This window comes from Lates calcarifer, linkage group LG24 (assembly GCF_001640805.2).
Source record: "Lates calcarifer isolate ASB-BC8 linkage group LG24, TLL_Latcal_v3, whole genome shotgun sequence".
Lineage (NCBI taxonomy): Eukaryota > Metazoa > Chordata > Actinopteri > Centropomidae > Lates > Lates calcarifer.
Window position 1 is genome coordinate 6442814 of NC_066856.1, and position 23072 is coordinate 6465885.

The 23072-nt window shown below is 38.6% G+C and overlaps 3 protein-coding genes across 9 annotated transcripts in view; 1 reads left to right on the forward strand and 2 right to left on the reverse strand.

The window, feature by feature from the left end:
• frrs1b (ferric-chelate reductase 1b) overlaps nucleotides 1–13555 on the reverse strand; it is a 62596-nt gene extending 49041 nt beyond the window's left edge. For all 4 annotated transcript variants that reach the window (XR_001963478.2, XM_051066724.1, XM_051066723.1 and 1 more), the window contains exons 1-13: nucleotides 13348–13555; nucleotides 10615–10729; nucleotides 9281–9368; nucleotides 7568–7772; nucleotides 7329–7480; nucleotides 6663–6757; nucleotides 6289–6424; nucleotides 5744–5932; nucleotides 4521–4619; nucleotides 4286–4424; nucleotides 3553–3666; nucleotides 2021–2136; nucleotides 1737–1823 (exon numbers count right to left, since the gene is read on the reverse strand). Coding sequence is in view for 3 of the 4 variants with exons in the window: in XM_051066724.1 (XP_050922681.1) it covers nucleotides 1737–1823; nucleotides 2021–2136; nucleotides 3553–3666; nucleotides 4286–4424; nucleotides 4521–4619; nucleotides 5744–5932; nucleotides 6289–6424; nucleotides 6663–6757; nucleotides 7329–7480; nucleotides 7568–7772; nucleotides 9281–9368; nucleotides 10615–10616 (1422 nt within the window). In the remaining variant the exon portion in view is untranslated. The remainder of the gene's footprint in view (nucleotides 1–1736; nucleotides 1824–2020; nucleotides 2137–3552; nucleotides 3667–4285; nucleotides 4425–4520; nucleotides 4620–5743; nucleotides 5933–6288; nucleotides 6425–6662; nucleotides 6758–7328; nucleotides 7481–7567; nucleotides 7773–9280; nucleotides 9369–10614; nucleotides 10730–13347) is intronic.
• LOC108898780 (CBY1-interacting BAR domain-containing protein 2) lies at nucleotides 10755–15525 on the forward strand. The gene is made up of 9 exons (XM_051066927.1): nucleotides 10755–10761; nucleotides 10921–11207; nucleotides 11305–11373; nucleotides 11847–11948; nucleotides 12348–12353; nucleotides 12473–12577; nucleotides 12676–12789; nucleotides 14766–14972; nucleotides 15113–15525. Exons 1-9 carry the CDS (start codon nucleotides 10755–10757, stop codon nucleotides 15302–15304), a joined length of 1089 nt encoding a protein of 362 aa, XP_050922884.1. The 3' UTR covers nucleotides 15305–15525.
• A 3959-nt stretch (nucleotides 15526–19484) lies between these two features.
• The window catches only part of arhgef4 (Rho guanine nucleotide exchange factor (GEF) 4), a 100547-nt gene continuing 96959 nt past the window's right edge, over nucleotides 19485–23072 (reverse strand). For all 4 annotated transcript variants that reach the window (XM_018698802.2, XM_018698798.2, XM_018698801.2 and 1 more), the window contains 2 exons: nucleotides 22332–22409; nucleotides 19485–21008 (listed from right to left, as the gene is read on the reverse strand). In XM_018698802.2, the coding sequence (XP_018554318.1) occupies nucleotides 20851–21008; nucleotides 22332–22409 (236 nt within the window). In that variant the 3' untranslated portion in view covers nucleotides 19485–20850. The remainder of the gene's footprint in view (nucleotides 21009–22331; nucleotides 22410–23072) is intronic.

The following is a 23072-nucleotide window of genomic DNA, read 5'->3' on the forward strand; positions in this document are numbered from 1 at the left end:
GGTTGACAATAGATCCTTAATTGAAGGCTACAATACAAAAAAGAGGAAAGAACATCTGAGACATGTTTTGGAAGCTGCAGTGTACCAGTGGTCATGAAGAAAAGTATGTTGGCTAAGGTGATAATTTATAGTACTGTCAAAAAGTTTTAGCCTTGTATTTGCAGCTGCTGCTATCTGTTAGCTTAGAACAACAAATGAGCTGCCAGTGATTTTGATTGCAATTACTTTCCATGCATTTCCACTCTCTGCACTTTTACCATCAACACTAAATTCCCCTTTTAATATATTTTTTTCTGATGTACCTCATCTACCAGAAGCAGAATTTTCTTAGTTTTTTATTTTTATTTTTTACATTTCAGCCAATCATTTCATCCTGAATGAAGAATGAGTTCATGCTGTGTGTCTGTTACTACCTTTGCTCCAGCCACCACATTCATAAGAGGCACCACATGCCTACATGTATAACACACTCCCGTCATATTTACAATTGTCAGGGTCAGCCAGAGGAAAAAACTATAGATGTAACCTGGAGACACCAACAAATTTATTGTGTTGGCGTCTGTCCTGAAAGTGGCAGCCTCTGTGGTGAGTCAGAGTGAACAAATGCTTGGATTGATTCAACACTGTGTCACTCACACCGCAAAGCAGCATGTGATTAACATGACTGAGTCATTCACACACATACACACTGCAGTGCAGCTCAAGGAACACATAGGAAGAGTGTTAGCTACCAGTTCATTCACAGCTGAAAACGCTAATTTACAGAATTGCTCTTCTCAACACAAATGAAGTCTACTGAAGAAAAGAGTACCTTCAGGCTAACCAATAATTATGTCATCATGGTAGTCAGACAAGCAGCACCTCACCATAATACCGTCACAAACTAAGAAATAAACATTACAAAGGTCAGATGATTTGATAGACATAGCCATGAACCCCTCAGGATGAATTGCAGTAACTTTGTGATCCTTTAACTTTATGCCATTTGTGCCATTTTGAGATTAAAATATTCATTTGTCCAGTGTTGGGGTTTAAGACCAAGTACCAAAAAGCTCATCACTTATCTATCTAATTTCACACATATAGACTCAAACATGTTAGGATGCCATTCATTGTGGATGGAAAATGACACTGCGTTAGTATACAGGCAATGTGAGAAAATATTCAATATGTAAGCTACTATTCAGCCTCTCTCTTATGACAAACAGGCTGCCTCTTTGAATCTGTGTGTGAATGCACCGTTACAGCCTTACCAGCTGTGGGACAGCAAATGTAAATTTTGTCCTGAGGGTGGAGCTAAAGGGAGGGCTACTGGGATCCTTAAAAAGAAAAAGATTAATCTCATTTCAAAATGCATGTGCAGAGCAAATATCAGGACCTATTATGTAATGAGATTTTCAGGGTGCAGTGTGTTGACATTTTGGTCTGTGAGAGACTCTACAGGAAAGCGTAGGAGGTCAGGTGTAGTTTCTGTAGATTCATGTTTTACAACTTTCCTACTATTTTCTGCAGTACAAATCTATATAAACACACACAGCCTGAGATCCAAAAACACAAGAACAAGCCATGATGGCACAATGAGTTGTTGTTTGGAGACGCCTGTGTGGGACTGACACAAAGATACACAGCAAAAGATTTAGAAACGCTAAGAACCGGTTAGACAGATGGAGGGACAGGTGGACAAGCATGGAGGGGGTACAAACACACACACATGCATGCACACAACACACTCTTACCTTGCTCCATCCCCTCCTGTATATGAAAGGCAGGGTGAAGGCAACACTAGTTAGGACCACAGCCAAGACCATCATAGTTCGATGGAGCTGCAGAGATAAAAAGGGAAGGAGGAGGGAACGGGTACTATTTAAATACTAGATGAAGACGGACCACCATAGTGTTATGTCCACAGGAGACAAAGAATGAAAAATAAATCAACTATTCCGTCAGTTCAATATATTTCAGAGTGTATCCCATGTTTGGAAACTGTTATTGTCATTGTAACATATATTGGTGCTCTCACCTGAAACCACAGCCTTTGTCCCAGCAGAGTTGTGTCAGGCCAAAAGTGTTTGTAGTGGCGAGCAATAAAGATGGCTGTGCTCACTGTCCACATCCAGGCAGTAAGCATTAACACACCTGAGAGGACAAACCACAAGAACTATAAACTGATTTGTAGATGTTTGGAGCCAACAGCTGAAATATATGAATTAGTAAATGTGCGTTGCTAATGTGTAAAATGCTGTTAAATGTCTGTTTGATCCCAAAAAGCACTCATATTTGGTCCAAACTCTCATGTTTGTTTGTCTTCATTTGTTCTTACAGATATATTCTTTAATATTTTTTTATTGTTAAGGTTGATTTATACTTCTGCTTTAAGGGTTATGTCTTAACTATGTAGTCTATGCACATAGCAGCCATACACAGTACTAGGCTACAATGTAGCTGATGTGTGTCTCTCCAAAAATGTTACCACAAATTGGAGTTACAGCAGCTACAGACATATCACATGGGGAAAATAAGAACTGTGATTGCTCAGCTCAATTCAATGTATTTCAGAGCGTATCCCACGTTTGGAAGCTGTTATTGTCATTGTGACTCTGACAAGTGTTTGATGGTGGTAGAGATTGTTGAGAAGAAAGACAACATGAACTTTTCAGTTGCACATATCTAACAAAGATATATAAACTGCAAAACCCCTGTTCATAACAGTTATCTCCACAGCAGGTAACAGTAAACATGATGGAACTTCTCACTGCCTTTTATATCAGCATCAGAAAATGATAGTTACTATGGCAAATATAGATGCACAATATCACTTTATAACACACACACAATACATCTATGTATTATGGCATCAGCAGGTGCAATCTAACTTTAAGGTAAAAAACCAAATCTATCAAAAACTACATTGAAATCTATGTTATTGGTGTAAATGGTGGATTCCTGTTAACCCCTTGCTTCAACCATAAATCCAGCTTTACATGTAGGAGAGGCAATCATATGATTAGACCTATTTGTGATCTTAGTATTCCATAATTTAGTCTGTAATTCAGTCACATAATGTTCTGTATGCAAATGGAAAACATAATACATCATGCCAACTTATCAAGCCCCCGGTGGCATGTTCAAAATAATTTTCATCATCTCAGATATTTACTTTCTGTCTGGAATGATAATATGTTTGCCCAGGGTGAAAGCAAATCTTAAATCCACTAATTTTACCTGTAATCCTACTGGATCACAGGTAAAATGGTCTCACTAATAGCAGCTTGCTCAAAGAATGAATGAATGAATGAATGAAGTAATTGATAAATTAATAAATAAATATGTAAATAATACCCTCAGGGAAATACATTTCCCCCCCTATAGTTCTAAGAATACAAAGACTGCAGTACCTTTTTCAGATTGTCTAGCTCTTTATGATATGGCACTGTGAGGTCGTGTAATGATCCTGCCAGCATTAATCTTTAGATTTACAGAGTTTTAGACTAATAGTCTTGTTAATATACAGATCCACTGAACCTATATATCAGAAAGTGTTTGTCAACCAACCATGGAACTTGATCAGCAGGGGCGAGCGAGAGCCACTTAGATCCTCTGGAGGTCCAGTGATCAACTTCTGAATGTTGGAGATGAGAGGCTGACGATCATGTCTGTGGATTTCACCTGTGGAGGACAAAGATTTGATAACATGGAATCTGCACCAAGTGTACAGGTAATTACTATTCATTTTACATACACAGAAAGTTTAACACAAGACTATTAATATTTTAGTCAGTGTGCCATTGTTTTCCAGCAGTAGTTAGAGAGGAAGCAATGTATGCTATTCTCAGCTATGTGACTCATGCAAGTATTCCCACTGAAGGCATGACTTGTCAGATTTAAATACCCATGACCCGAGGTGTGAACAAACAAAGTCACCTCAGCCTTAAAAGTGTTTCCATGAATACAGCAGAATCAGACCGAGACAGCTCAATATAAAAATGGGAGTATGGAACTCAAATGAACAACTTTCAGAAGGTCAGTGCTAAAACTGAACAAGTCAACAAGTCTACCTTATCTACAACATGTACAGAGTTAAACACAGGTTTCACACTACTTGACTTTACGTAACATTTCATTTTGATGTATTGAGTTTAATCATTTCTTTAATTATTTCATTAATTATTGTTTTATTTATATATTTTACATAATGCTTTCAGTCGATTATCTATTTCATACTAACTGAATTATTTATTTAATACTGAACACGTACTATTCAACACTGGGTTTCATAGTGTCTTACCTTGGTGAGATCTACCATGTGCAAGAAACAGGAAATAGCTCTGGTTTAAGTTGAACCTGTTAGGTATGAGGATGTTTCTATGGAAACGACACTGGATGACCCCGTCGGCCAGCCTCCAGGCCTGACCCCACAGAGCCTCCTGGAAACAAAGAGGTCAGTACTCAAATCTCGGTGTTAAACCATATAGCCACTGTTACCATATGTTGATGATGACCAGGGTGGGATCAGAGTGTACCTCTGTTGCCAGCTCAGGGTGTGTTCGTCCAGACACATATGCAGCACTGATTGTAACTCTGCCTCCATCCTTCACACACAGATAGATGTCATCATTCCCCTACAAGTGCAGAAATATTTCCATACTTACATTCTGGTTATATACCGTAAGGGTGGAGATAGTAACCTCTGTCTATGTTCAAAGATGCTCTCTGGTGTGATGAAAAACTTCTCTTTTTATCTTTCTTTGGCTGTCTACCGACTCTTGCTACATGACCTTTGACTGCTTCCCAGTGGGTGCTGCGAGTGGTTTTGTTCTGGTGTTTGCAGACACCTGATGTTGCCTGTGTTCATGCAGGCACATGTCCAGGGTTCTTGCTGTTTCACTGATACACATGTCATGTCCTCCACTGTTGCACACAACCCCACATTTTTATTTTGTCTTTTAGCTCTCTGTTAAACTACAAGATCCAAAAACAAATTTACACTTTTCCTACAGTCAGTGCAAATCCAGTATGGGATTCCTGTCAGCCCTGAAGTTAAATCTTTTTTTTTTCTTTTTTTAAAGTTTTCACTAGCAAAATTCCAAACCTTGGTCACGTGACAAGAAGTGAATCTCCATGACAACTGAACAAACTCCATCTGCTAATAAACATCACAAGGTGCAGCTGAGATTTCTTGTTTTGCTTCATTTTTGTTTTTTATGATATGCAGTCTACATCTAAATCTACATCGCAATGCTTTTCATTGTGTTTGCTCAATAATCCAGCATGTTGGGTTTGAAATGAATATGTGCTTATGAGATTAAAATGCTGACTTTCAGTTTCATGTTTGAGAGTGTTCTCATCCACAGTGGGTGAATAATGTGGGAGTGTTTATAAAGTCCCCCATAGTTTTAGTACAACGCTTCATGACAGCACTACATACATAACATACATAACTACATACATAAAATGTTATAAGTTGCTTTGGAAAACATGCCAGTACTTATGGATGGAATATGTCATTTGAGGTAAATAGGCTGAAATGAGTGGTACTGGAATATCAAGCGAAGACTGGACTCTTATTTTATACTTTGCCTCTTTCTGCCCTTCAGTACGAGGCATCATACATCACCCGTTTGATTAACGCAAGCAAGGATTCCTGGGTATTACAAGTGTTCTGCCTTTTGGACAGAACATAATGTATAAGGTTTTCAGTGGTAACAGCACTGATTGAAAAAGTACATTTCATGATGAAACTCACCATCCATTTATCCAGAGACAGGGCGATGGACATGTAACCCTCAGCAGGCCCGCTGACTTCAAACATCACACTCCCACCTGCTTCATCAGCGGTAAAGGACAGGAAGAAGCAGCGGGGATCTGACTCTGGGTCACATCCCACTGGGTCTCTGAGGCAAGATTTACTTTGGCTGCACTCCACTGAGCTAAACTGAGAGGGAAGATGAGAGGCGTTGTGGTGGTGAGGGAAAGGTGTTGTACCTAAAGTAACAAGGACATGGTTCCTGGTGGTATATTTAAAAGTTGTTTGCACCATATACTAAATTCCAGTCACCTAGGTAGGTAGAGGTAGAAATATCAGAGACAGATACATCAAAACCTGGATGGATAAAATTGCAACTATGTGCATGATAGATGTCACGTGAGGGAAGCCTATATTCATTTCTAGGCTATAGTTTTTATTATTTTGGACTGTATTTTATCATATTTGGATTAGGTAGGTAATGAAATAAAATTAAAGATCTGGAATTATCATTGTTTGTCCCAGTGATGATGTTAGACACTTACCGGTGTGGACAGAGCGGTGGAGCTGGTGGTTTGAGCAGGAACAGCAGTGGATGGAGCAGCAGTCACTCCACTCAGAGTCACCACAGGACCTGCAATCTTCACCCAATATACCTTGTACTCATGCACCACTGTCACACTACGACAACAAATCAAGCACACCATGAGATACTGAGATACTTAAGAATGACACATGGGGGGAAAACACCATGTGTCTGCTTTTCCATCTTCACGAACCAATATAACAAGACCTGGCAGCAAATTTGGGATGACAGCAGGTTCCATTCATGGTTTTTACATTCTGTTTGTTGGAAAACCCTTTGAGTGTAGGTCTCAGTGCAATCGTGCTCTCAAACTTACGTGTGATGCATACTCACAGAAACTGGACTCTTTGTGGAGGGTTGTTTGGTGATGCCCACACAGCCTGAACCTGAGTCTTTTTTGTGCCTGCCTTGTGGCTCACCCCAGATCCCTTCAAATGACAGGGATTCACAGCACCACACACACACAAAGAACAACCTCATTAAACACATAACGCTGATCCATACTGAGGTATGCCAAGGCCTGGCAGGATGATAGCTTCTTACCATACCTGGTTTAGCTCATGCCTACATGCAGTAAGTAATCATCATGAGGAATAAGAGACGAGTATTACACAGCCTGTAAAAGATGTCTGCACCAGTGTGTGCAGCAGAAAATGTCTTTTCTTAAATACCAACTTTATTGGCTCCATTTTTTTTCTAATTCCTCTTTTCTTGTTGTTGTATTATCTATAAAATTCAGCACTTTTCACGCTGGTGTTTCACTTGAAAAACTTCCCAGTGGCTCAGAGGGTATAATCTTCGCCTTTCCTGGTAGGCTTTTAAATTGAAACATCTGGAGGTGGTGTTGAATTGTGTTAAAAGTGTTGGATGTGTATTAAAAAGTGTGAGAGAACTGAAGGAAGTACTATAGAAATGTATGTAAGACAGCAGGAAAGGAGGTATAGTGGTGTAAAAGGTGGTTAAGAGAAATATTTAAAACACTGATATGTATGAGTATACCTGAGTGTGACCACACTGTAGCAGCTGAGACTGATGAGGGTCAGTCAGAAAGAAGGATCCCACTGCTGGGTAGTCCAATTTCCCAGCATCCCGAGCTTCAATCAGGAACCCCTTGAAGAACGTGGGGTGAGAGGGAGCCACTTGCAGAGATACTGTAGATGAAGAATAAGGGAAAAAAGAGATGAGGGGAGGTGATGGGTCACTATAACATCCTGTAAAACTAAAGTTTAACAGCCTACCTGTGATGTTGTCACCGGGACTGAATGTGGATTTGTCTACAGTGATGGTGTATGGAGGCGGCTCTGGGCTGGGATCGTAACCATGCTGAGGCACCATGTCTCCACAGGCTATACTCACCTTCCCATCACTGTACCCTATGACTGGGTTTACACACCCAGTCAACAATACCAGGAGGAGGAGGAATGAACTCCACATTGCTGATGCCTACAGCAAAAACAGAGAATCACAGGAAACAGGATCTGTAAAGATACTTAATCCCCAAATTTTCTCCCCACTCCTCTGAGATCATCTTCTCCAGAAAAACAAGAGGTTGTTTCACATTTGTTCACACAATTATTAATTTTTTCTTTTCTAACAGCCAACCTCCTTATATATCATGTGGACAATAAAAGAGTAACCTTTTAATAATGATATATATATAAAGGCATTGCATAGCATAGCACTGTATGAACTGAGGTGAACAAAGGAAAGCTTATTAACCTGACTACATTTTATAGGCCCATTACTCTTGGGTAGACCTATTTTTATTAACGAAATATATCATATGTTAACTTTTTATCTAGCTTAATAGTATAGAGATATATTTCATTTTTGTTCCTCTTATGTTTTTGCTTTGTCATGTTATTTGACATGTGTATTCTTCCTGTGCTTATCAGGAGTTCTGGTAGGTGTGGTGTTGCTGCCACCACAGTGTGTACAACATGTCTTGGGGACATCTAGGTGGCTTCTAGTAATCTTAAGTGGGCTGTTAATATTATATTCATAATTTAAGATGTGATTAGTTAAGTGTGCTTTATGGCCTTTGAAATATGTAGAGCTATCTAGGGAACACTTGCTGCTACTGATCTTCCCCATTCTGTGATAAGATTGTTGCAAGCAGAAAAATTATAGCTGACAAAAGTTTTTGTTTTTAAAAAAAGGAAGCAGTAAAGAACAGAGGAAAACTGTAGAAACAGAAACAGCTCAGTTGCTCTACATATAATTCATATACAGATAGAATAAGATGGAACAGACTATGATACGACTTAGTCATTTCATTACTAAAACAGGAATGACATTAACACATAGCAAAGGGGAAAAGCCTTCAAGTGGCATGCCGTGAGTATAAACAAGAAGTCAATGTGGACCTCCAACGTGCAGCTGATTCACTGGCTGACATTATCTTTTTACAGACAGCAGGGGCCAGGCTGGACAGAGGCTGGCACACTGTCATGAGCTCTGCAGCATAATCAGTCTGCTACAGAGTTTAACACCCTCACAAAAGATAACAAACCAACAGCTCGATGTGAAACCAGAAGTCTAGCTTCTGTTTGGGAAGAAACTGGTGGTTCAATATAGGTCTGATTGAAACAGAAAAACAAAGGGGAATTAAACAGTGCAACATCTGCTTTGCTTTTTCAAAAAAAGAAACAATATTTTAGAATAGTTTAAGAAAAAAAATATGAAGAGATATGCATAAAAATGTATACTATACAGTTCTAGCATCTCATTTTCATCCTTAACTTTTTAATTACTTTTTTCATTGTGCTGAAAAAGATTGAAACTCTCTCCTGGATACTCAAGTAAACTTTTAGCTGAATAAGTCTGGCTCCTATTTGATCATTCATATAAAACAAAATGTTCTTTAAGAGACCAAGAGCATAACAACGTTTATGTTATCACACACACTTTGAGAAGTTCAGTTCATCAAAAATGAAAGTGTTGGGGCTTACCTTGACCCTGTGCAAGCAGTGTCTCTGTGTGTCTCCAACCTGAATGCAGAAAGGCAAGCTGGCCCTCAGGGGGCAGCGCTTCTGCTGCCTTCACATCCCATGGAAAAAAATCGTACATGTGAGTTCTGTATTATGAAACATATTTTACCCTATATTAGCCTCCTGATACTTGATGGATACAACAATGGATTAAATTCATAGTACCGCCTGAATTTAGATGCATCTGTTAAGTGATATTTGAAATATGTGTATTGAGTACTATAGTCATTTAAAATCAGCACATTGCTTTTGTGGTGACAAAATATCATTGTTAGATATAAGTGATTGCCACAGTGCATTTTAGGCCATTTACTCACCATTCGAATTCATGCCTTTCTTCCAAACATGATCATCATTTAGCTGAAGCAGCCTAACCCTAACCCTAAGTATGAGCAGCTAGAGAAAGCTTCAATGTGGTTTGTCTGGTAGAAGACGTAGATTTGATTATGCAACAGCAGAATAAAAAGTGGCTGTCACTTTTCACTGATTTGCAAATTATGAATGTTACTTTATTCAGCAAGATCATTCAAGGTTATTTCTATGGGGAAGTGGAATTCACTGGGGCTGTATAGTGCCTATCACTGGTGACAGCAGACACTGACTGAATTAGAGCTTAGAATGGACTGAACGTCTATGCATAAAGTCAATACTAAAAGGTAAAATCATATTTATGGTCATTATTTATCAGATATATAGTAATACAAAATGTATCATGCATGAATTAGTAGATCATAAATCGTGAGGATTCAACAGAAGATGAGTGATCATTCTTATTTTCTAGCTTGTAGTACTAGTAATCTACCAGCAAGTGGCAGTATTGCTATGTAGATGACAGGCATGCACTGAGGGAAATCACTTTACATCATATATCAGTAGGGCTTAAATAACTCAAATGTAGCTTTGTATTCCACAGGATATTTTGCCTTTTTAAGCACGTAAAATAAACTTAAGTAAATCGAAAAATAAATTCAAACATAACACTGGTCTAAATGATAGGGTAAAGAAAGGAAATTCAGTCAGTCTGAACACTGAATACTAACATTACAATTATATATATACACGATTTACATGTCTGTCCAACATCCTTCAGCAACCGTTTATAACCATTTATGAACCACTGCTTGTATATCTGTATCGTGTTTTGGTGAGCTCTCTCTGCTACCTGGTGGTAGCTGTGTACAATATACAGAGAATGCACTGACAATGTCAAAACACAATGTTCCCTTTGTAACATAAATTTCAGTAGATGGCAATAAATGCTCTGCTGCCATCATGTGGCAAAGAGCGTCACTTACATCACCACTGCAGCTACTGAACTGGCATCTGTTGTTCTTGTTGTTACCGTGGCAACAGTCTTCTGTTACCTGGCGCAGGTGAGTCCCAGCGTAGGCAAACAACAGAGCCGAGGAGCTGCAGAGAGGACAACAAAGCAAACATGAACAGCCTCTTGTCCAGGTAGGAATCAGTGCTTTTATATTTCAAATCCAAAGAGACGATAACATGGCTATTTGACTTAAAGGATAGTAACAGCAAGTTAGTTTAGGCAAGAACAGTAATAAACAATAAACTAGTTTATTCCCAACATGCTGTAAAGCAAACAGCAATACAACATGTCCTACTGCCGTGTTTTTCCCTGTTGATTTGCTCTAGCAGGGATGCCCAGGCGAAGAGCATGGAGCAGACAGTGAAACACGCTGAGAAGTACATGGGTGAAATCTGCTACCTGCTGGGCTCCTACACCAGGAAGACAGCCAAGCTCAGAGACAAGGCAGACCTGCTAGTTGCTCAGCTCTTTGACTTTGCCAGCACAGAGGACCCTGAGCTCCAGATCAGCCTGAAAAACCTGGCAGAAGATCTGGCCATGGTTCAGGACTACAGACAGGCTCAGGTCAGGGACCCTGTAGTTATCCATGCATCCATGTGCTCTATTTTCTGCATCAGACTATTTAACACATGCTGTCATGATGAACGCTTTCTTGTTGCAGGTAGAGAGACTGGAAACACGAGTTGTTGCTCCTCTAAAAGCCTATGGAGACATAGTCAAAAATAAAAGGGTGAGTTCTTGCAGTCTTGACAGATAATTCAGTCCTGTTTCTGCAGTTGGATGTTGAAACAAACCATTAGAAATTGGCTAAACTAGGCTAATTAAGTAAAAATTCTAAAACACACTAGTCTAGCAATATTCAGGCTGAAAACAACCAATAAAACAACACACAAGAGCCACTGAAAAAATAATAACTAATGATATGAATAATACATAATACATACATGATCACTTTTCACCATTTCCAGAAAAAATGTCTTATATTCAGACCAGGTCCTAATCAGCACAACAACATCATGTGTTAATGATCTGTTGCTGCCATGATTAATAATTAACACTTTGAGAGGGGATGTATGAGTAAGCATAGATCATTTTAAACATCTGATCACACAACCTGTGCTGTCTTTGTCTCCTAAGGACAGTGACTTCTGACTGCCCTTTGTTTGGTGTGTTGTGTAAGCTGACAGTGTATCTACCATTCAGGCAGATCTGAAGAAGTTCAACATAGATCTGAACAGAGAGCTGAAAGACCTGCAGAAACTGGAGAAAATCCGACTGAGGAACCCAGCAGATCGACAGAGCATTGTATCCTCCACATACGTACATTTGACTTGTCTCATCACCACATATTCATGAGAAATTTGTTTTGACTTACTAATCCTCAATGAACCACCAAGAGGTCAGTCAGTACAAACTCATGCCACCGTTGAAACCAACATTAAGTGTAAAGATTCCACAGCATACCAAATCTGTTTGCCTAAAATGATATACCAGATATCTAGGATTTCCATTTGATAATGCCATAAAAATCATGTAGTATTTAACTTTGTGTAAACATCATGTAGCTTCAATGAAGATGTTGGTGCATGCTGAAACAGAAATTTTATACATTTTTTATATTAAACACTTTCACGGGTAGTTACCACATTAAAATGTTTACAACTTTACAGAATTACAGAATATTTTCTTGACATGAACTTCCAGTCTCAGGTAAAGTAAAAGATTATCTCATGACTATCTCATGAAAATCATCACATCACCAACTCTTCAAGCGCCTCATACAGAAAGTGGGGTAAAGCTTTGTCACTGCATTTTGTGTTCACTGACAGGCAGAAGTAAATGCCCAGAAGGCTTCCAACAATGCCCAGCGCAGCATCAGACAAATAGAGGAGACCATCACTGACTTCCAGAGACAGAAACTGGAGGATATCAAAGTCAGTCCATCATACACAAGCACACACATTAAAAACTCCAGCAGGTAAAGCATCAGTTTGACTGACAACAACCGTGGCTTTGTTTTGTGTTTTGGCAGAGGATTTTCACAGACTTCATCACAGTGGAGATGCTCTTCCATGCTAAAGCACTGGAGGTCTACACACACTCATACCACAACCTGGAGGCAATGAACATTCAAAAGGATCTGGAGGTATCTTATGCCAATGATACAACAGACAACACTTGAATCAATAACTCTGTGTGATTACTGATGTAACTGTAAAGATAGGCGCATTGTGCACTAACTGCTCAGCACCGAACAGCAGACAATAGCGGACAGCTAGTTAAATGTGTCTTCTGCAGAAGGGTGGTAATGTGTGCATTGTTGTCTTCAACAGTGCATTTCGCGACATTACTACTGCTACTAATTTTCACAACCTTTCACATTCTACACTGAGAGTATAAACACAACAATGTGTTGCGTTTATGTTTGTAAAAGAAAGTGGTCATGTCTAAAAAGCGACAGTCAGGCTAGCAGTGGGTTGTTTGGGACTTAGCTTCAGTGTTTATCACTGGCTAACACGACCACATGCCCCATAGACAGTCAGGACCAAATGAAAGGTGGATTTGGATATCTACGTTTGCTCTGCTGAGCCTAACTTTACCGTGTTAACTAGATGGTTCCTTATTACTCTAAGAAAGATGTTTCGCAATGAACACACGCGCAGAAGGTGCAGTCTTAAACAAGCTAGCAGTTAGCCGTTCTTACCTGGAGAGCTGCTCTACATCGACTCTGCTACTTTACCAGTGGTTTGGTTTATAGAAAAGTCCTTAGGCTGGTGGGCACACAGGCATATAACTTTTAAAATATTCAAGAGGCAGATTTTTACATTTGAACAGCGCGATAATTCACAGTTCGTGGTAAAGAGCAAAAACTGACTTCGGCCATGATACTGGGAGCCCACGCCACGTGGTACTTTCTCCAGCCAAGTGCAATTAAACACACACACACACACACACACACAAATAATTACCGTAAATAAAAATAAATAAATAAATAAATTGCATCCAGTCACTGACATTAAACTGCAGGAAAAAAAATAAATAAGAAATACTTTACTAAATACTTTACTTACTAAAATCATTCCTATAATATTATAAGCAGCAACCGAAAATATATTTTTGTCATGAATTTATCCAGAATTATGTTTATTTCTAAGTTACGGCCAGCAGGTGGGGCTCTATGCTTTGTCCCTCTGGTCCCAAAGGATCCATCACCACTAGATGAATCTCAGATAACAAAATACTGTATGATTGCATCAGCAGTGTCAGCCAAAGTATTGAATCTGATATTGGAACCAAACTGAAAGTGCTTGTTATATGTGTAAATGTCACTGTTGCAGCCATCAATGATTCTGACACTGATTCAGCCATTACCTAGAAGGATGCCTAGGACTTGTATTTTATTTATTCATTTATTCTGATGTACTACTATTACCACTATATAACATTTGTACATCATGATATTGTTCTCAACATGTAAATTAAGTTCAAGATGACTATCGGTAGTAACACAGTTTTTTGTTTGTTTGTTTGTTTGTAACACTGCCTTTGCACAGACAGAGACATATAATTGTTTGAATTAATTTTCAAGGGTTCATTTACTTCCTGCTGCAAGAAAGGTTTAAATGAACCAATGTTTAAATCTTGAAAAAGGCCTGTTTTCTCTTAAATTGACATGATTTTTTAGTTTCATTTGTTTGTTTTTTAACTTGGGAATTTCCTGCATGTACACTGTAAAATTAAATTAACTAAACTTAACACTGAATTTAAACTACTACTTAAAGTTCCGTTAAATCACAGATATATAGTATAAATAGCAATATATCACAGCATGGAAATTCGTTGTGTGCATCACAGCAAAGAAGTATTTAAAAGAAATGTGACCCCCTTAAAATTGTTGGTCCCCAGTCCTCATTTACTTTAAAATATTTTGATGGGGAAGTTGGCAGTAGGCACATTTCAGTGTTGAAAACATGACCCAGATACAGTGCTGGATGAACAGAGCTTTTTCATATGAACTGGGACCACTCTAACAATGCTGATGTTTATTTCATCAATAAATAATTCCATATTCAAAATTCATCATCAGGTTTTTGGAATAACCATGGCACTGTCTCTCTACAGCTGTTTAGTGGACGGCTCAAGATGTCTGATACTCTGACTGGGCGCCTGGATACTCCTCTGAGCAGCCACTCGTCTCCACTCATGAACCACTACCCAAGTCTTCCTGTGGCCTCCCCGAAGTCACAAAGCCTCAGGCAAATGCTGGCTTCTACCATCAGCCAAAACAACAGACAACAGCACAGCCAGTTCACAGAGAAAGACAGGAGGGTGAGTGCGTCATCACTGCTGTGTCTGAGTGAGAGCGTTACCTTCGGACAGTTTAAGTTGTGGTCTGGTCATATCTTGAACTGCTGTCCCGCAGCCATCACTCATTGAACCTGACAGGTCTAACCACATTTCACTTGCAGTCTCGCAGCACCTTACAACGCCAGAGAGGTATGGAGGAGGAGGAGGAACTGGAGGAGGAGGAAGAGGATGAAGAAGACGGAGAGGAGGAAGAGGAGGAGGAGATGTATGAATCAGAGCTAGAAGAGGTTCAGCACGTTAGCAGGCAGTCTTATGCTGCTCAATATGCCCAGATGCGCAGATGGCAAAAGTAACAGCCTGTGAATATAAACATACACATACACACAGACACGACTACTTATACACTGTGCTGTGTCTGCGTAGATGAAAACATTACTTACTTCCATGCTGAGATAAGTAAGCCGATGAGTACACAGCTTTCCATTCCACTTATTTTCATCATTGATGTTTCTTATGTGCAGTCTGTCCAATATTAATCATGTAAGACTGAACGCAGTGAAATTTGTTTTGTTCAGGGACATAGTAATTGCTCTATTATCTTATAATCTCTCCTGGAAAAAGAGTCAGTTTAGCAGGACAAAAAATAAAATAAATAGATAAATAAATTAATATTCCCAAAATAAAGATAGATCAGCCTTATCTGATAAATTACAGCCTTGCAAGATAGAGATGTAATGGAAAACTCACAGTTCAAAGTTTGGACAAGTCTGGGCAAATGACACATTTTGTTTTTTGTTTTTTTTTAAAATGAGAATAAGTAAAAACAACCCACGCAGCAAATGGGAATCAATAATTACCATTGCTGTTAATCCACTGTTACCTTTTATTCCATGAATTTGAAAAAGTTGAAAAAAATAAAACAGTAATTGTGGTATGCGCAGACATTTGGGCCCCCTCCTACTTTAATTTTTAACTCATTCCGCCTTATTTCACTCTTGCAAGGTGAGAACTGCTATTAGGAACTGTTAGCTGGTGACAAGGGCACAGATAATAAATTATCTGAATCTCCAAACAGTGTTACACTCAACAGCAATGGGCTCCGAAAGATCAAAGCAAGACCTGCAAAGAAAACATAGATGCAGATAAAACGGCATGTCTCCGGGGCAGAAAGGAAAAGCAAAGAACCTGTAGGAAGGTTAGGAGTGATGGTGCGTTGTTCCACTGTGCAGCATTGATTCTCAAACATTGTCTGCATTGCCAACTGTTCAGCATGGGAGTGGAAATATTGTGCTTTGGGCTTGTGCGGCAACAAGTTGCACAGGAAACATTGTGTGGATAGTGGCAAGAATGTATTCCATTTAATATCAGCAAATTCTGGATGGAAATGTCACACAAATGTGCATGAGGTTACCCAAAATTATCTAAGAACTTGAAATAATTTGCAAGGAAGGTGAAAATGAAATCAAGAATAGAAAGGCTTCAAAACGCCAGTAAAATTTGGATACCCTACAAAGTCAAATTTCATGAAATAAAAAGTAACGGTGCATTAACATTTGAGGAAAAGCTTGGGTTGTGTTTATTTACTTTCACCTCAAATTTCAACAAAATATGTAATTTGCTCACGAGTACCCGACCTTTTGCATACAACTGTATCATCATGACGTCCTGACCCCCAGATACACACCAAATAAATAAGGCTGGGACAGCACACTCATGCACACAAATGCAACATTTTTTCTTTGAAGTTCAAGAAATCAACATTTCAGCACATCATGACTTAATAGAGATAAAAGCCAGCAATCATCTGACTGACAGGTTTCTGTTTTTCATGGATCATGGTGCAGTCATAATGAACACAGAAATAGTCCATAAAGATGTCATTTATAGCCAAGGACATCATCATGGACATTGTAATTTTCTCAATTTTGAATATGTGCCTGCATACGTATGTGATATTGACAGGGATCCATTATAATGTTTTCCTGTAAACCTTTCCTTTCTTTAAAAAACAAACAAACTGTATATATGTATTCAAATGATTTCTTATTTTGTTTTGTTTCTTTATATTGCTCATTTGTTTTTTATACATTGATTTGAAGGATATTTTTGAGAATGTGTATTTTTGTAAATGTATTACTTACTCTATAAGATGTCTTTCCACTCTTCTGCTGTTATATTTATTATATGCTTTGTCTAGTATGTAATGTGTGTAATATTATATCACCCAAATAATAGTTGGCTTTTATCATGAAGAAGGAATAATGTGCCAAAACATGGATTTCTAGAACTTATGATGGAGAGGCTTTCCTTATCTTTTTCCCCCCAAAGTCTTGCAAGTTTAATACTGTTTTGGAACACTTAAGTTGCACATTGTGAATGCAAACATCATATCCCCAGTGCCTTAAAAACAATGTGTAAACAACTAACTGAGTTATTCTGACTGAGATCAGGAAACTACAGCATTATAGGGACTTAAGCAGGTTTCTGTTCACAATCTGCTATCTGCACATCCATAACTTGACTGATGCAGTAGAAAAACAAACATCATAGGTAGTATAATGACTTTATGAGATATAAAAGATGTGTTGAGTATTGTTTTCTGTGTCCATAGTTGATTATTTGCTCATCATCACCCGGAGCTAATAAGCAGTAAATTGTACACTTCTCACCTGCATCCCAGGGTGCAAATGAAATCAGATCTAACTCATATCAAAGAATTGTCAAACCTCATCCCACTGGCCTACTTCTCAGGCGCGTTTAAAGATCTCCAGTCTGCTCCACATCACGAGCAAAGAAACGTCTTTGTCACAACAAACAGTCCACCCTTCTGTTATCATGTAGTTATGCAGCTAAAGATGACAGAGGCTTTAGCAGATGGATCGTAAAGTGTGGATATGAGCCTCAGTCTGTGGGGATTTAGTCTGATTTAGTCTTGATTTTTTTTTTTTTCCTAATTTACAGTGAATCAAAGTCGTCTCTTGTGAGTGACAGGACAAAAGAAAAGTGAATATTTACCACTACAATGCTAACTATTCAACTGTTAAAATCATTTTTTTTTTTGTTAGATTTTGAATGACTTTCTGACTGGATGTTACTCATAATAGACCATCAGAATTGTACTTGATATTTAAAGTACAGCTTCCAGTTACCGTTTGGCTCGAGATCATTGATCAGATATAGTGATGGCGGAATTGTTGGTAAAGAGATTTCACAGTATGGGAAGTGGAAGTGAGGGAGAGATCAGGAGAACATAACCAACATTAACCCACAGAGGAACAAAGCGGAATGTGAGGGAGGCGATCTTCCTTACTGAACTTAAAATCACACTGAGGAGGATGTGACACATTTTAAATGTCGACACATGCACTGCTACATTTCATTTATACATATGTGACATTTGTTTTTAAACACCACATATATCACTATATACTATACCACTATATAAAGCAACTGACTTTGCATGTTTTAGCCCATTTACCACAGATCACATATATGCACTGCACTTTACATGGAACCCTCAGAGTCAGCATATGTTCTGCATCAATTTTTGCAATTGTTGCAGAGCTCAGAGATCATCCTTGAGCTTCAGAATAGTAATTTAACAAAACTGTTTTTAATCAAGGTCTGCTTACTAACTTTTTCCAGAGTTCAACGGTATCTTGCAAGCTTCTGTCATGGCCATGTCGTATCAGTCTGTTGAGGGAGACTGCAAGATGTGGTTAAAGCATACAGAGGTTTAAGATTGATTTAAGATCTTTTAACACAATAAGCCAAACTTGTCATATCCATCAGTGTTTAATTTTGTCTTGGCAGAAAGCAGCTGTGCAAGAACTTTTGTATAATAAAATAAAGTGTAAAATTAGCAAAATGATCATTCGGACCAGAGAATATCAGATCAAACAACTCAACATGCAATTAATGCCAATCTTTAGTATATGACAGGTAATGATACTCTGTCTCAGATACTGAAGTTTGATGCCCAGCCCTAGTTGTGAGGTTACTGGACACAGTTCCCAATGTGCACGTGGACAATTGTGCAATTTGCAGTTTTTGTCCAATTCCAGTGTTCTGTGCCAAAACAGGAAGTAGTCTGTCCTTCATATATAGCAAAAAGTAAAGGTGTGAAGGTTAAGGAGGAGCATGGGCGTGTAGCACATCTGCAGTTTAGGAGCTATAACTTGCAAAAACACTGGTATGATGAGTGAAGAATATGGGATCCATGTGATTCAACTAAAAAAATTAGGGGATGAAACAGTGCTGTACTTAAAATGTTGCTGTTTAACTGAGCTAGAGCTTTCCCTGAGCCCATGGTACAGTGATAAAAACATGTTTCACCACCATTAGCCATTACCAAAAATGATGCAGGGGGTCAGAGGTGGTACGGTCACCTTTGTGTACCCACTTGAATTTGCAGCTATGATCTAAATGTGCCCACATCTTTAAATGATGTCTGCCTGAGCAGTAAAACATTATCATTAATACGTTTTAACTGAACAAATAAATAATAAATAATCACCCCAACTGACTGCCACATTTGTCAGCGTAGGAATGTTTAATATTCCATATCGTCAGAAGCTAAAACATTTGAACATAAAGGTGAACGGAGTACATTTCACTGAATGCACTTACAGAGCAATATCACTGGGCTGCATTGATTTGAAATGAGATTATACTGGAGACCAGATACACAGAGCAGGAATACTGGATATCAGAAGTACAGGTAGAGAAAAGAACATCTGTGTATGAGTGTGTGTGTGTGTGTGTGTGTGTGTGTGTGCGCGCGCATGTATGTGTGTCTGTGTAATCGTGTCTGTGCATGTGTGAGACGCTGTCAGCCTAGTAGCACGATGAAACCTCAGTTTCCGAATCTGGTTAAATATAGCTGGGTTCTTCAGAGATAAAAAAAATATTCTTCACAGTATTTTTTTCAACACATCCATGCATGTCATTGTAAGTCATCCATGGCACACTTCAAATGGCACTTCAAAAAAAAAGAAAAAATTTAAGAAAGAAAGAAAAAAGGACAGGTTGTTTACTTTCATTGACACGGTAGGTATAAGGAAGAGTCGAGGATCAGACTCAAGGAATGTGTGTTGCCGGAGAGTGTGGGTTGCTGCTGTTTGTCTGAATAAAAAGCTCCTTATCTCAGATGAGTTGAATCTTCTTTGGGCTGCATTTATGTCTTTTATCGAGTGTTTGCACAATACCACAAATGCACCAGAGAAATACAGAAACAAATCCTGGTGGATGGAGATCACAGAACACTTAAAAACCCCCAGCTGAAATGATCCTGAAATTATATATTTGCACAAAGAGAAGCACAAGAAAACTTTACCCCCCCCCTCCTCGGTTTTCCCTTTTTTTTTCATAAGCAGACATAGAACAAACAAATACAAAAAACAAATCATCTGGCACTGTGAGCAGTTGGCATCTGTCAAATCATAAAATAACAGAACAGTGGAAATGAACGACATGGTTTTGTCAACAGGCAACGTCTTCACAGAGGCAGCACAGTCAGGAGTCCCACGCTCGCTCGCAGCAGTACAGTAGTAATATTAGTACCAATCGGCGCTTGATTGAAGGTATAGTAGTAGTAAGTTAAGCAAAAGTCCACTCTCCCTGTTCGACTCAGTGTCTCCAGGAGACCATTCTCAAGTTTGATTGTTAACCAACCTATAAAGTGCTTTCAAAAAATAATCTTCTCCTCATCATAATCATCCTCATCTATACAATAAATCAGTATATCAATTAGGGCAATGTTACGAATAGGAAAGAAAACAGAGGAATAATTAAAAAGGGTCTATTCAGGCACGAGCAGAGAGCTCTTCTCTTTCTCCTCCTCTATTACTTCTCTCCACAGCTTTCCTTCTCACTTCTCACAGATTTTTTTTTTTTTCGTTTACTTCTTGAATGGTGTCAGTCTGCCAATGTTGTGCCAGAAGGTGGAGGTTTTGCGCTTGGGCTCGGCCAGCATGAAGACCTGCTGCTGGGGCAAAGCAGTGGGGAGAGAGGGGTGTTTCTGTCTCAGGAGGAAGTCGTAGTAAGGTCTGGTCACCGCTGAGGAGGAGGAGAATGGAAAATATCATTACACTGCTTCTAACATTCTCGTGAGATATCATGCAAAGCTGAAAGTGCATACGTGCAGCAGTGCGGTGGGAAACTGATCCAGAAACAGCAAACATTGTTACAAGAGGACAAACCAAAAAAATGATGAGAAATAAAGAATTACTGTTTTCATGATTAATTCAATTTACTTCTACTTTTTCTTTTCTTTTCTTTGGTTTGCTGTAAAGCTACTGTCTGTGTAATTCAACACGTCCTGCAGATGTCTCACATTAAAAGCCTACCAGAAATCGGGCGTATTATCTCACACGAGCTGCTGAAATGCTTAAGTCGGATAATCAGATTGAATTGTTATTTTGTTTTCACTTCATTATCCAGTTGGACACTGTGTTGATGTAAGCCTTTTGGCTCAGATTTTCCTGTCTACCTTGTTTTTAGAAACATGAAGCGCAGATTTAAAAGTTGTGTATCCTGTAAGCTGACCCTCAGCAAATCTGTACAACTGCAACAATCTCATTCCCAGCACCAGAAGACTTTCTACACTGAGAAAAACAACGTGGAGTCATCATTTCATTTTAGGTTTTAGGTTTGGTTTCTCCACTAAACACAAATACTTTTTATAATCATCTATTGCCAACTACCTCTACTTTCTGTTTTTTCAAGTGCAGTTAAGCTACCATCAATGAAACCCCAACACTTCCTGCAAATGTTTCACATTAAAAGCTTACCAGGAAAGGGGATGATTATTTCCTTGGAGCTGCTGGAACGTTTTTAATGCGAACACACATCAGCACAGGAAGTGTTTGTGTGAAGTGTGAAGAGTTTTTTATCGACATTGGCCTCACACAAATCAAAGAACACCAAAATAGAAGCGACACTGATATTTATTTTTTAAGGAGATTTCTCTCTTGTTGAGAGAGTCTGTGTAGGAATATTCATAAATAACTCTGAAGGAGTATTTTTAGTCTGTGAATACTGGAAGTGATTCTGAAGTGCTTGAGGAGTAAAGGTCCTGGTGATATACGATTTTGATAAAAAGTGCTGCTGTATGCATTATTGATCAGTGCTGAAAGTATATATTATACATAGTGAGGTAGCCCAGGTCCAAGCTCAGAGACAAAGGAAGACATCCTAAGACTGATATTACCAGGAGACTGAAGATGATCTGAGCAGTATTATATTATTTGATAGAGGGAAATAATATTTATGAACAATAATGTGAATGAAAAGTCTACACAGAACATTATGTGCTCTATGTGCTACTACTTAAATCCATGCGATCCAATTATTTGCCTTTCTCTGCCCTTGGGTGCATACCTTTGGGTTTCCCAGCTGGATGGCTTTTGCAGGCATTCAGCATGGCCTGTTTCTTCTGGACCTCTGTGAGAGAGAAGCCTGAAAATAGAAAAAGAAACAGTATCACTATGAAGCTTTCTCAATAAATAGTTATTCTTTCATGGGAAAAAAGGGGAAAACATGACAGAAAACATGGCTACTGTAAGAGAGGTAGACAAGAAGCATACAAAAGCAGTGGATTCAAAATGTCATGTTGCTTTTTTTCTTATACATGACATCAGCTTAAAATATAGGGGAAGAAATGTTAAAGAACAGTAGGATACTGATGGTGGATATGCTATACAGGAGAAATCAATTATTTTATATTCTATTATTCTATTATCAGAATCATTTGTCTGCATTTTTTTATGTACTGTTTTAAAAGTAATGCAATAGAAGCCATTGAAAGAACAAAATATGAAATAAAGAGAGACAGAGTGGCATAGTAAGATGGATCAAAGACAAACAAATCATACACAGTGCACACAGGTCCAGCAGCTCATAACTCCCCACACCTGTTTAATGTTAGAAATAACAGTTACTGTTCTCCTATTCTGCCTCACAATCACTTTTAAATTCAGCTTTCCAAAGAGTCCTTTCTAGAGTCCTTTCTAAGAAACACGTTTGAAATTTTTAATATTAAGAGAGTACAGCCCTGTTAAATATAAATAAAACTGACAGTAGTAACCTGTGTAACCTGGATATACTCTTAACATGTCCTCT